Source organism: Camellia sinensis, chromosome 3, assembly GCF_055761805.1.
Source record: "Camellia sinensis isolate YWXY chromosome 3, ASM5576180v1, whole genome shotgun sequence".
NCBI lineage: Eukaryota > Viridiplantae > Streptophyta > Magnoliopsida > Ericales > Theaceae > Camellia > Camellia sinensis.
The window spans coordinates 212,843,943-212,858,615 of NC_138963.1; the positions used below are offsets into that span (position 1 = coordinate 212,843,943).

The window sequence follows — 14,673 nt, forward strand, 5'->3', positions numbered from 1 at the left end:
AAGGCCTTCATCCTTGCTAGACCCCATGTTTGCAAGTGCATCTGCGCATGAGTTTGCTTCTCGGTACACATGATTAATTGTTGGGGTTCCTAGGTGCTCCAGGATTGTACCTGCAGTCAAAGATGAGATTGCTAAGTTGATGGTGTGAGCTTATGGAAAACAGTAGATGTTTCAACAAGAAGGCATCTGTTTCAACTTGTAATTGCTGGATATTGAGGTCTAAAGCCAGTTGGAGCCCATCTCTTAAGCCCCAGAGTTCCACTGCCACACTAGAAGCCATGCCCATGCCAATGTTTCTGCAGAAACCACAGATCCAGCTGCCTTTCCAGTCCCTTATGAGGCCTCCTGCTCCTGCGCCTATGTTGTTACCTTTCGAGGCCCCAGCGTGTTCAACTTGAAGCAGTTAGTAAGAAGGGGTGGAACCCAGCCTACTTGAATGGTTTTGGTGGCCCATGGTATAGAAGATCTATGATTTAGAGATGACTGGCAATTGGTTCTCAGCCAATGGGTTAGGTCAAAGGAAAAGGCGTGTAACAAGGAAGATTAAATAGGATTCAGGGATCCTCTGGGGTGCTCCAGCGAGAGATTTTTCTGAACTTTTTTTAATAATCCGAACCATTTATATTATAAGATTCGTCAAGTATATCATTCATACAAAAAAATCTAGTTAATCAGAAATCCACAATCCCATGATTAGATTCAAATTATTTTACAAAAATTATCAAGATAATGCTAACCGTTTGTTTTTTAAAAAACAAATATGTTATTATAAAATTGTAAATTTTCAATCAATTTGATTTTGTGCATGTATTATCTATTCAACGAATCTTATAATATGAATAGTTCAAATCATCAAAAAAAACTTGGAAAAAGCCTCCACCGAGGCACCGAGTCACAGCAGCATCCCTTGGTCCGATTAAATAAGGATACCATGCCAAAAAGATCTAGCTTTTGGACAGTCACAAAGGGCATGTAGGCTGGTTTCACTGCCCCCAAACTAAAAATAGAACAAAATAAATACCCAAAATATCTATTTTTGTTACTTCTTGATCTATTTTTCCAAATAACCTTGCCAGCTTAATCTAAGAACCTGAGAAATTGGACTGGTAACATTATGAATGGATAAGATGCAATCCATATGCAACTTTCCAACCATACCTAATGTGGAGAGGATCTAAATCCCAATCTGAACACACATAAATCAAAGCTTCAAAAGAAACGGCCCCCAAAAATAAGAAATTTCCACCCCCTTAAAAGATTGAATCATGCAATGTTCTACAGGAGAGACCAAAACCAACATAACAAGAAGTAAAGAGAGCTTAAATTGATTTCAGATTGAACTCAAAAATTCTAGAACCAAAATAACAAGGGCTCTAATGTTCAAATGTTACTTCACAAAATTGCTCGAGCAGATTAACTTAGTGCCACTGCTGATGACTCTGATGGAAAACAAAACCAAAGTAAAAACACTTTACAGAGTTCTTTAGACAAAATGTATTTACAAGTACCTTTGAAACGTTCCTAATCTTCCACAGTCTGAATTTCACCCATCATGATCCGGTTGCTAACAACATTAAATCCCAGAACTGACGGACTCACCTTCTTCACTTTCTTTCCCTTTTTCTTCCCTCCTCCCCCTTTGGGCCCATCAGGTCCCATTGCATTACCTTGGTCAGAATCCCTGACACCAGCATTGTCAGAATTCATATCTCTGGCACCTGATCCAGTGGCCTTGCGATCATTCCGACTTTGGAAGGCAATTTCCAGGACATCTGCAGGTAACAACTCCTTGTAGTTGAGGAACTTGTCAATGAACTTGTGGTCACGATCATATGCGCCCAGGTTCTCTACCAGTAGTATCTCAGCCTCCGATCTGGATTGCTTCAAACAGAACTCCAGGAAACTTGTATCTAGTAAAGAAGAAGAAAAAAATTGAAAAATGTACATCAAGTTATCTTTTGAGTTAGTAACCATCAAACAAATTAAATTTCTGAACCTGCTATTAATGTTGGAAATGGAAAATTTTGAGACCCCTAAAATGTTCCCCACAATCACACGAGTAACATGTCATTTTTTTATTTGTCACAACCTCAACCATATAAAACTCAACTCCCTTGCCAAGTCATTGTAGGTGAATTTAGAGATTTAAATTGTAGGTCTATAGCATTTCTGAATTTGAAATAGAGCAGAGAACAAGACAAATTGATCGGAAATTCCTCAATGAAAAATACTTAAATTCCTTTTTTGCGTTGTTTTTTTTCCTTTTTCTTTTTCTTTCTTTAATGTACAGCAAACCAAATTTTTAAAAGCTTTTGGAAAAGAAAGGAAAAAAAAAAAAAAAGAACAGAAGAAAAGGGAAATATAGGAAGGTGAGGCATATATGGTAATAGTAATATGATACCTTTTGTCCCGATAAGCCTGACGGACTCGCTCTCGCACCAATCTCTGAAATCCATGGCCTCTGCAAGGATAGGGGCTTGAAAAGGTCACTCAAGTTCTTAAACTAAAAAACACACTAACCATAATGGATTACCTGAGTTCTTAGTCATGGCATTCTTTTTCCCTTTCAAGGATGACTGAGCAGGGGCAGGTGATGATGAAAGAGATTTCTGCAATGATCCTGTCCCTTTCACAGGGGTGTTTTTGGTTCCCCAACTGTCCTGACTTGCAAGATGAGGAAAGTTCAACCTGTTTGCAGCAAACATGACCTCTTAGTTTTGCCTTCAACTTCTTAATCACTGTAACTGATTCCAACAACAATAGGTTCATAAAACCAAGAGACCCATCTAATCACATAATTATTAATTCTCTCTTTCAACTTTTTCATCTATATCTCAGTTTTTTTTTTTTTTTTGATAAATATATCTCAAAATATTTTTTAGAAGACACCACACACACAAATGAACATATTCTGATGATAAAGAATCTTATCAATGTTGAAGATTTGATAAACTTGAGGTTGAGTTTTCTCCAACAATAATGGATCCATACAGTCAAGTTGATGTGGGATCCATGAGAAAATAATTTGTTCAATAGTTTCAAGTGATTAGTATTACTAGAAGTCTTTCAGATAATGTTGTTGTATTTTCGAACTTCTAGGAATTTTTACTAGTTTAGTGATAGGATCAAGCTCTATTAGGTATTTACGTTGGGTAGGAATAGTTTTACAAGATCTCTCTCTCTCTCTCTCTCTCTCTCTCTCTCTCTCTCTCTCTCTCACACACACACACACACACACACCCACACCCACACACAAAGTGGCTCATCTCTTCTATATTTCTCTCGATTCTTTATCCTTCATCTGAGAGTCATCCCTTTATTCTCTCATATTTTCTGTGTTTCAGTTACCTTTATTCTCTCTCATGTCTTCTCCTTGACTCCATTCTCTAAGTTTTATTTCCCATTTTATCTTCTCTCTTTCATCTTTTTCATCTATATATCACAATATTTATTTTTTAAAAAAAACTTAAATCTTCATATTATTTTTCCCATCGTGGGCTTATTCCATTGTCAAGGCCATGCCACATCACCAGCCTTGTTGATTGTAACAGGCTATGTCAATGAACAATTTAATGCAAAGAGATCAGCTGTCACCTAGTTGGAATAAAATATGGCATAACCTCTATATAGGCTTAAACTAGGCCACAGAACCAGTGTCCTTCAAAAAGAAACTTCATTTTTTTTCCCTGTAAAATATACTATGTCCCAACTGACCCAGCTTTACCGGGTCTTACCCCTTTCTCTAATGGGTTAGGCCTACTGTCAATGAGTTTCAGGGTGTGCTTAATTAATACTGTGAAGCTCCAACAAAATAACCACTGGGGTTAGCCCAGTGAACAAAACTCATGTTCCTCACTAGGAGGTTACATTCAATTCCCCATCCCCTCCAACAAAATCATGGTACATGTCTTCAAGTAAATATTTATCATATTGCCAGACTTGGGAACCAAAGGCTAATAAATATAGCAGATATATTACTAATATGTACTAAACATAGTCGGATAGTAATAAACTGCACTCTTTATCCCTTTTTTTCTAACAAAAAGAACATATATATATAGTTGTCAAAACATATCCACCTATACCACAAACAAAATTCAACAGAAAAACAGACCAAACTTACTTAGAATGAGGGTTGATCTAGCCAAATGCCAATCTACTCCTAAATGCAACCATCTAATAGGCAATAAAGTAAAATATTAACTAATTCACAGCAACAAGTATAACCAGAAATGAAAAACACAGTAGTCAAAGAAAAGAGAATGTCATACTGCTTCACTTCTTGCTTTGTTTGATCCAACGGACCCCAGAATAGATCATCATCTCCTTTATGTTTCAATTGAGCAGAAGCATGGGAAACAAGCTGGATAGGAGACACATCCTTGACTGGAGATGATGCAGAAAGAGATCGAGAAGGACCACTTCCACGGGTAAGCTGAGTTGGCTGGGACTTCTGAGGAGTAGGAATTAAGTTTTGGTGTTGGGCAGAAGTAACCTTTTTTCCTTGTTCCCTTAGGATATCCCTCAACGATGTGGGCCTTGGAACGTTCCCAGAGTCGGTGGACCATGCTGGGGCAGGGGTGGGATACTCAGGCTCCCCCTTCCAGAGAACAAAATCTCCTAAAGAAGGACCAGAAGGGACTGCAGGTAACACTTCCTTCTCCTGCTGCACCTGCCTAGCACCCTTGCCTTTCTCATTGGGACTTGAACCAACAGAGAGATCAACCGAAGCAATTGGCAATGAGACCTTAGCTCCAATCCCCTTGGCTTTTGCAGACTTTTTGCGATTCTTTCTAGTGTCTTTCGCCTCAATAAAGTTGTCATCATCAACTGAATCCAGTTGGGCACTCATAACTGGTAGGGAACTACTGACTGGAACCTCCATATCTCTTTCGTTAGACTTTGCCGAAACTTCTGCCAAAAGATCATGTAATTGGCTCTTCTTGCTCTTTTGGTTTATAGAAATCTCAGATTTCCCCAAATTTGACTCACTGCTACCTGCATCTGTTTTATGATCTGAATTGGCCACAACCCCAGCCCAAGGAGTCGAGAAACTAACGGAGTTTACTGACATTGGGATCTCTGAAATGGCAATTTCTGTTTGTGCCTTTCTCTGTTCTTCCTGTTGAATTTCCAATAGTGACTTTGGCTTGAAACCAGGGGCAGGCTTCCAAGCTCGCTGTCCAGTATGTACTTGTGTGTTAAGCTGTGACACAGGGCCAACCAGTCTGGAATCACCCTTTGCATCCACAGATTCACTACCATCTCCGGATGCACCTGTGGACAATGAGCTTTTAACTTGCTGATCATCCACAATTTCAACCATAACGACTTCAGATTTGCTATCCTTAGTTCGTTGTGGAGACAGTGCATGAACTATTTCTCCTGGGGCAATCTGTGTCTCATTCTTCATACCAGCAACATTAGAAACTTCAGTTTCAGATGACTTTGATTGTTGCAAAGAGGATGTTTTAGGAACTCCTTTCAACTGGTTGGAGGATTGTGCCTTGGAAGACCTCTGCTTTCTGGATTTCTTCTCAGAAGTTTTCTTTACTTCAGGAGCTTCTACAGTTTTCAGTTCTTTCACCATGGATGTCTCTTCATTGCATTGTTCTCCTTCAACTAGTGCTTCCTCAAGAGCACCTGTAAGCGGAACCATCAGTTCATTTACTTCCTCAGGCAATGAAATGTCATTCTCATAATTCCCCATTGATTCTACTGAAGCAGATTTTTCCGGAAGTTCTGAAGGCACAAACTCCACAGCAGCGTCAGAGGTTTTAACAGTGACGGGATCATTAGTTCTCAAAATGTTTTCAGATATCTGCTCCTGTGGATGTATGTGAACCACCTCGGATTGGGGTAAGCTATCAATGGTGGCTGATGTGACCAAAGAATTATTTTGTTGTGTGTCCTCGATTTGTTCTCTCAGCGCAGAACCCCAACTTTTTTCATGGACCGTATTCCCAAACATTTGGTGTGGCAAATGTATAGAAGAGCCTTCAGAACCGACATTATGACTGACATCCAAGGAAACACTAGGAGGTAAACTAACAAAGTTAGAAACGTGTTCATCTTGTAAATTTGGAACTGGCATCTGTGAACCTGTCTGAAACAACTCGTGTGACAGCTGAAACCTAGGATGCTCAGCAGAAGCATTCCCTGCTGGCAATGAAGAAGCCTGTAACTGTCCATAAGATTGCTCACCAAAATGCTGGTGAGGATGATGATCGGACAGCACCTGAGAGAGCAATTGTTGTTGCTGCCGCAACAATTGTAGCTGCTCTTCCTGTTTCTGCTGCTGCTTAAGCAACAAGAGCTTATCCAATACCAACATCTGCTGTGATGGAATTGGTGGCTGGGAATGTAACTGCAACAAGTATTGTTGTTGCAACAAGCTCAAAAGTTGTGGATCTTGAGAAAGACCAGAAGCGAGTAGCTTTTCAGGGGTTAAAATGCTAGAAGAATTATCTATATCTTGAGCTAGTAAATTTGTTAAAGAGGGTTGGTGTGGTTGTAGCCTCTGCTGTTGGATACCAAATGCAGCTTGGGGAAGAAAATTCTGGCGATGATGCAAGTCCAGCTTTTCCTGAAGAGGGTCCAAGCCACCCTGGACCGGGAAAGTTGACCAGCCACTAACTCCATTATTGATGCTAGAGGTAGACCTGTCAGGTAAACCTTGAAGGATAGACATCAAATTCTGGGAATGAGGTTGCTGACGAGGATTATCACCAATTGACGATAGAAGTTTTGAATGTGGATTTGTGGAGTCCTGGACAATATCCGAATTAGGAACCATTGGTGCTGCATCCCTCCCTTGCCAATATGGATAAGTATTCGACAGAGACCTCTGTCGTTCAAGTGTCACTCTCTTGGCCAAGAGGTACAGGTTGTCTCCACTTTCCATTCCGGGAGGCATACCACTCGTATTGTTTCCAATATATCCCTGCATACCTGCAAAGTGAATACAGTTCTCGAGATTAGATGAAGACAGCGGCCTTTAGTTATAGTAGCTCAATGGAATAAGAACATTAGGAAAAGAAACTATGCTACAGAAGAGAATGCATAAAATAAAATAAAATAAAATAAAATAAAATAAAGGCAACTCAGTGCACAAGGCTCTCGCTAAAGCGGGGTTGGTGAGGGCAAGATATATGCAGCCTTACCCCTAGAGCAGAGAATGCCATCATGCTTCAAAAATGAAGAAATAAATTATCTAATCGAAAAAACCAACCTTCAGAGAAAGTAAGCTTTTCAAGTGGAGAAGCACTCATATTACTAGACATCAGGGACTCCAAAAACCTATTTTCAGCATCCGTTGTTGAACTAAGTTTATATCTTTGTTCAGCCTTAGTCATATCAATCTCACTTGAACTTGCATGAAGCTTTCCAACGGCACTGAAGTTTGACCTACCAGATCCATCCACAACTTCATTCTGTTTTGGTGCACTAAATCCAGGTGGAGGTCGGGCTTTTGCTCGCAAGTGTGGCATAACATCACCAAGTAATGAAAATGCTGAGTCATGCGGTGCATTTGCATGACGAACTTGTAAATCTATACCAAAATATCCAATCTCAAACCACCCAATAATATCACTCCCAGAAAAAGGACCTTGGATTTCACCCTGTGGATCTTTATAGTAAAGCAGAATGTCTTCCGGAGAAGGCTGTGAAAGTTTCCCAGGTTCCTGTTCCCTGTCCAAGACTGCAGACGGCTGCCTCCTAATAATCGAATCCTTGCCAACCTCCCCTTTAGATTCATCTTTGGAGTAAGAAAGGTCTGCCAAACCACTTCCCCATTCATTGTTCAGATCTTTCTGTGATTGTGACCAACCAATATCAGAAGTTCTTGACCTGAAACCAGTTGGAGTCGCTCTCCAATCATGAGAGGTTGGATCTGTACGTTGTTCTCCAATTGATGAGGATCGCCATGCTGTGCCAGGATGAACAGAAGAATTTCCCTGCACACTTGACTCTTTATTGATAGCCACCTCATCAGTCCAATAACGAGCACCATCTTCTCTCAAGGCTGAACATAATAAAATGGATTAGAGAAACATGCAATATAAAGATCCAGGATATACCATTGAATAGAACTCATCCATAGAAAACATCCTGAGTTGAGAATCAGTAAACCAGAGGATTACAGCCATCAAACTATGCATCCTCTCTCCTGGAGCATTCAATTTTAACATTGCGATTTATCAACCATAAGATATATTGAATTTTAATCAAAAAATCATTTTTGTAAAACGTAGGCAACACTGATCATCGAGCATAGCATATTAAGATGTGAACCAATAGAAATTCAAACAATGTAATTTCTATGTTAATATACCTTCAGGATTTAATTTATTATGAGAGTACTTCTGTTGATCCTGAAAGGTTTCCATATTTGCGTCTGGCCCAAAAGACTGCATTCGTTTCTCAAAGGACAAACCACCAACATGGTCACCTTCATGATCATCACCAGCAAGTAAAAAATCTTCTCTACTACCTGATCACATGACACCCAACAAAAGTCAAAAGCATACAAGAAACAAGAAGAAAATATTCAGGCTAAAAAAAAATGGGACGTGTTCAGTACCAAACTTGGCTTGTCTTGCTTGTCCAAGATCATTTGAGTTTCTTCCAATGGATCCCTCTTTAAAAATCTGAGGTGCACCACTACTTACAATATCCCCTTTGTCCATTCCCTTCCAAATAACCTACTCAAGAAGTAGAGCAATAAATAAAGCTGAAAGTGATACCAATAAAGTTCATTAAAATAAATTAAAGGCGGCACAAAGTACCAATTCATCAGGGGTAGGTGCATAAAATGCTAGAGGCTCTACTGGTTCTTCCAGTGTAAGGGAAGGCACTGGTACAACCCCATCTAATATTTTCCGGCATGACCTCATATCGGTCATCCTGTACACATCAAGCATTTTTGTCCTGCTATATCTTAAAGGGGAAGGCTCTCCATGGCCAATTTCACCTTTTTCTGAGACAGTTACAAAAGACTGAGAATGAATATGAGCACTGTTCAAAGAGCTTCCACTGGGGCCAACCCTTTCCCGACCATGCGACAAGGTTTGTAGAGCATTATCCCCACGTCCTCGGCTATGCAAAAATGTAGAGCCCTGTTTGCTTGGTGTTGAATGATGAGAAGGCTCCGCTCTTCCCCGATTATGAGAATTAGGTCTCCATGGCCGATAATGATCTCCTTCCTTCTCATCCTTCGCATGCTGAGTAAGTTGAGACAACCCTTTATCAAGAGGCATGTCAGCGTCTCTGTTTGAGTCTATCCGCTTATCACGCAAACTATCTGTCTCCTTATTGTCAGGCCCCCAGCGTGTGTTCCATTTGCTCTCACGACGTTGATCATAATTAGTTTCCTTGTTACTCAAATCAGTCCACCGCTCAGGTACAGTACGACGTGTTTCTCCGAAGTTCCTTGCAGAAGAGTTGTCCACCCATCGGTCCACCTTACGGGAGTCGCCAAGCTCTTTATCTCCCTCCCTCCAACGATCCCTTCGAACAGCCAAATTGGTGTCTCTTTCCTCATCACGCCAGCGATCACGGCGACCAGAATCCATATCAAGCACAGTTGGCCTGAACACATCCTTTTTCTTCGGGGTTTCATGCATGTCCTCACCGTTTCCCGATGACTTCATCGCATCTGAACGACTTGCATAACCTGGATATGGGATAAAATCGTTCTCCTGTACAAAAAGAAATTATAAAAAAAAAACAGAGCCTCCGCCCCAGCATAGAAGCTATTTTGGGTAACAAAATGGAACAACACATGCTGAAAGTTAAAGTGCAAATAATCCTAAAGAAGTGAACAGATAAAATGTCAAAATTTTGTTCCCAAAAAATATCTTAGGAAAAACAGGCCACACAAAATACCAGTTCTTTTTTAAGAAGAAGAAGAAAGAAAGAAAGAGCAAATGATAACTAACCCCAGTTACATTTCCAGGCTTGTTCTCCCCTGGCTTCGGAAGAAGCCACTGTGGTGAAAGCGGAATAGGATTGTCAGATCCATGCACATCTATACATAACAAACAAACAAAATTGATAAATGAATAAATAAATAACAAATTATCCTCACTCAACATATAAAACATGACAAATTTTATGGCTTTTTTTAGATTTTAGTAGTTAGAAGTATTGAAGTAATTTTGTAATTTATTGGACATTGGTTGTAACGATCTACTATGGGACCACCTTATATGGGTCAAGTTATGTTATGGAGTCATTGTATGCAGGATTTATTTATGACAAAGTTTCCTAATGTGAAGTCATGGTCCTATCAAAATTAAGAGAACCCACTGCCTACATTGAAGTGAAGATCTTAAAACTTGTATAAAGCTTTTGTAGTTTTGTGTGATATGAAACCTTAATTTAAGAGGCTATTCTTTAGAAGTTCAAGCTGAAATTCACATAGTTCTCCTTCTCTTCTTCTTTGTTGACAAAACACTATTCTTTGATTTTCAATACCTAGAAAATTGCACTTTCCAGTCCTAAAACTATAGTCAATCAAGCCGAACCATAACCCCTTCCCTTACCTATTGTCCTTCAATTAAACCATTAATTTAAGACCAGTAATTACACAGAGATTAGGCCCTCAAATAGCCTTTGTTCTGAAAATCCAGCACAGTAACTTTTGAAAATCAAATCAAATCTCACATTTTTCCATCTAGAAACCCTAGAAGTCTTCTTCTACCTCATATAGTCCTAACCATAGAAACTTTCCACAACCAAAACCCACCACAATTTCTTTTATAGGCATCCCTCGTCCCTAGTCTCATAATCTTTCTGTCATTATCACAGAAAACCTAACAACATGATTTCCCTCCTTATATTTATTCTTTATAAATTATTTCACAGTGTGAGAGTTAATTCAGTCACTGAAATATTATCTCCTATTTACAAGTGGCGAATGACAAATCAGACGACAAACCAAACACATCAAACATGCTGCAAATAAGGTCTTCATTTAAAATATGGTATATACAAGCAAGTCAACCAGATGTTAAATACAGGTGACTGTCCACATATTCCCAGATTTATTCTCACAAACAAGAAGAGGAGCTAGTGGAATGGACCCTTTCCTCATGCCAGTGGGGGGGAAGAAAAGAGGCCCACTACGAGAGGAGAGAGTGATTCACCTGCTAACAAGCACAGGTTTTTCACATAATACTTTTGATTGAAAATCAATCTGATTTATTTCGCACCCCTCACTCAACGAGAAAATGAGTCAAAATCTACAGGATCAAACCTATAGGACTTAAGGAATGATATAAAAAAAAGAGAGAGAAAAATATTAAAAAATATTAAATACAAGTACAAAATAAACACATAAAACACATATTCAGATGTTGCAAAAACTGTCATAAGATAACTAAGAGTTATGGGCAGAAAATGAACAGCAATAGACCACAAAGAAAGAGCAATATCCACAGAACTTGAAAGGTACTGAAAGTTAACAATTTAGCATACATGAACTACGAGACTGCATTGCATCATATGTATAGAGTAAATGAAAAAACAACACAGAGTCAACATGCATACAAGCAACATACATAGAATTTAAGTGGAAATACATCTCTCTTTTTTCCCTCAAATTGCAAGCAAAAGGGAAAAGAAAATTACAGATACAATGATAAAGTTGTTTATAATATTTTTTAGGCTTTCTTTTGGTTAACAAACTATAAAAACCAACAAGAACCAAGTCAAAAGAGTGATGGCCCACTTATCTCCACCCCTGATTCATCAGAGTGATGGGCCACTAATCTCAAATGAAAAAGTGCCAAGTTCTGAGGATTGACTTTCCCCTATGTTTTTTTTTTTTAATTGACACCGGGGTGTCCGGAACCTTCCCCTGTGTTTTTGTTGTTAGTTTGTTTCATTCAAACTCAATATTACATATTAGCACCAGCCAACAGCTACTCAAATCTTTAGTTGACATCAAACAACATCCTCATAATATTTGTGGGGTGCATCAAAGCATTCCCATACACCTTACCTTAAGTTGTCCATATAAACAATGTGCAAGATAAACCATCCTCAGCTGCAGGGCCCCAATCATACTAAACTCACTCATTATGTAAATTAAATTTTCAAAATGGACCAAGTAGGAATTAGTATATCACATTAAATACAATCAAAAAGATTATATGTACTCATATTAGCTAACATTCACTCCAAATGAAAGGCAAGGTCGAGCACTTGGTGTAATTGATAAATAATATAGTCCACCGAGGCCAAGAGAGCTACAAAAAACATCAACCTCAGATGATAAAATCTTCAATGAAAACAGCGTATTTTATTTTCAACATACATAACAGTCCATGACTAGTGAACTGGAGAAGCAACTCCAATAAAAGAATTCAAGCTACATAAAAATCAAAAACATATTTAAAATATAATATATATATATATATATATATATTTTCACCGTACTAAACTCACTCATTATGTAATTAAATTTTCAAAATAGACTAAGTGAAAATTAGTATATCGCAGTATATAATAAAAAAATTCATGTATGTGCTCGTATATTATCTAACATTCACTCCAAATGACAAACTAGGTCAAACATTTAGTGTAATTGATAGAATATTGTCCAACAAGGCCATGAAAGCTATGAAAACAACATCAGCATCTGACGACAAAATCTTCAATAAAAATAGCCTTTTTTCTATATACACAAAAGCCCACGCCCAGTACTGCCAAACTAACCCCAAGAAAAGGAGGCAATATATATATACAAAACAAAAGACCTTTTTTTTCAACCAAACAGATTCCCAGAGAACTGTATTCAGTTGTTGTCGCTCCGAAATCAAAAGCAATTATATGTATAAAATAAAACCCTAAAAAGATTAATGTTCCCCTGAAATCATAAAGCAATACAAAGCTTAAGGCTCAATTAGCTAGTAAAAGCGATAAATTAAACAAATGCAAGAAAAATAGTCAAGCATTCTCTTTTTTTTTCCCTCATATTCCCACCAACCAAACTGAAAGAAAAATATCAAAAAACCACTCTGGTGGTCTCTCGAACAGCAAAAGGAACACGAGCGGCTCCAATCTCCACAATAAACTAGGGTTTTGCACAAAAAAGAACCACTTCGAGTGGAAATCAGAATACGAACACCATAAATTAACAATCAACGAATAAATTTGAGTTGTAAGAAGATACAGAGAGATAGAGTGTTGGAGACGCAATAAATTCTTAATGTGGAATACCTTTGGAGATCTGGACGCTGCGAGAATCGATATCGGACTTGGCAGCCATGGATGATCGGCGAGAAAAGGAAGAGTTGGAGAGAGAGAAGGAGCTCGGAGACGCCAAAGAAACCCTTTTTTTGGATGTTTCGAATTACTGCTGAAGAGAAGGTAAGAGAGAGAGAAACACAAATGATATGAATATAAGTAAAACTTGGATTTTTTTTTTTTCTTTTAATAAAATTGAAAGTCGGCTTAAGTTAGTATAGTCTAGTAATTTATTACGGAAAATATTTGGCAGTTCGAACTTTTGTGATTTGAATGTGTCAAAATTATGTTGTTTTATATTTAAAATAACATCGTTTTAAGTGTTTCGAGTTATTTGTATTATAAATTTTCGAATCACCTAATATTATTGATTTATTACTAAGCAAAAAAATTTAGAAATTTTAAAAAATTTATTACAATTTTTACTAAGTTTATGTTTGGTAATCTCCAATTTTAATTAAAAAGTCAAAATTATAATAAATTATTACATTAATTTTTTATTTTTTTATATCTTTTTACAAAAAAAATTATTAAAATAATCTATTCTAAGCAATACTTAGCCTATGTTTGAGAGGTGGGTTTTGTGATTTTTTGATTAGAATAATTAAAAAAAATAAAATAGATTTTTTAGTTTTATAAAACATAATATCACATCTAATCTATAATTATTATATTATTTCTCTTACAAAAAATTTTAAAAAGTTAAAAAAATTAAAAAAATTTCTCAAGTTAAATTTTTTAATCACAAACTAAAATAATCAAAAATAACTAAAAATCTAAAAAGTCGACCCATTTCTCCAACGAAGCCCCAAATGTCTTATAATCTCACACCTACGAAACATTTAAATTTACTGTTGAACGAGTTCGCGATATTTTTAGGGGTTATCTCACGCGCTTACAGATTGCGTGGATTTTGTGTTAAACTGAAATCACCAATTTATCCTCTGGCGTGGCCACCGGCCCTAACTAATAACATTTTAGTAGGCTTCTATTAACACCGGGCTTTAAGCACAATACACACCACATTTTCAATTTTTGTTTTAATGTTGCAATTTTTTCTCTATGAGTTGTTTTGAAAACTTCTTATTTTAATTCGTTTTGTTACTACAGTATTTTAGTTTTGTTAAAAAACTTTGTTTTAGATGCCAGGGAGAGTTAGGATTTGTTGATGGATGGACTAATATTAAAGTAAAATTATACAATATGTTTTAAGTATAACCACATAAGAAAAAAAAGAATTTAATAATATAATCTAGATTAATATTTAAATTTATTAATTAAAAACAATCTAACTAAATTGTGCTTGACGAGTTTTTAAATATTTGAATTTATCGATTATAGAATCTAAATCAATTTTCAAAGTAAGGTCTCGTTCAAAGTAGAGAGATAAGTAATTGGCAAGAAACTCATCCCCCATGG

The 14,673-nt window shown here is 37.4% G+C and overlaps 1 protein-coding gene across 2 annotated transcripts; it reads right to left on the reverse strand.

Moving 5' to 3' along the window:
* Positions 1-1,299: 1,299 nt before the first annotated feature.
* Positions 1,300-13,458, reverse strand: LOC114305650 (protein ESSENTIAL FOR POTEXVIRUS ACCUMULATION 1). Of its 2 annotated transcripts, XR_014365209.1 has the most exons (11): positions 13,228-13,458; positions 9,942-10,030; positions 8,790-9,701; positions 8,585-8,705; positions 8,336-8,494; positions 7,232-8,026; positions 4,272-6,951; positions 4,124-4,176; positions 2,534-2,688; positions 2,402-2,461; positions 1,300-1,910 (listed from the first exon to the last, which is right to left on the reverse strand). XR_014365209.1 is itself a non-coding variant. In XM_028250778.2 (10 exons), the coding sequence occupies exons 1-10, from the start codon at positions 13,274-13,276 to the stop codon at positions 1,522-1,524; spliced, it is 5,409 nt and encodes a 1,802-aa protein (XP_028106579.2). In that variant the 5' UTR covers positions 13,277-13,458; the 3' UTR covers positions 1,300-1,521. The 2 variants fall into 2 exon arrangements, 1 of the variants encoding a protein (XP_028106579.2); XM_028250778.2 differs by lacking the exon at positions 4,124-4,176.
* Between the last annotated feature and the right edge of the window lie 1,215 nt (positions 13,459-14,673).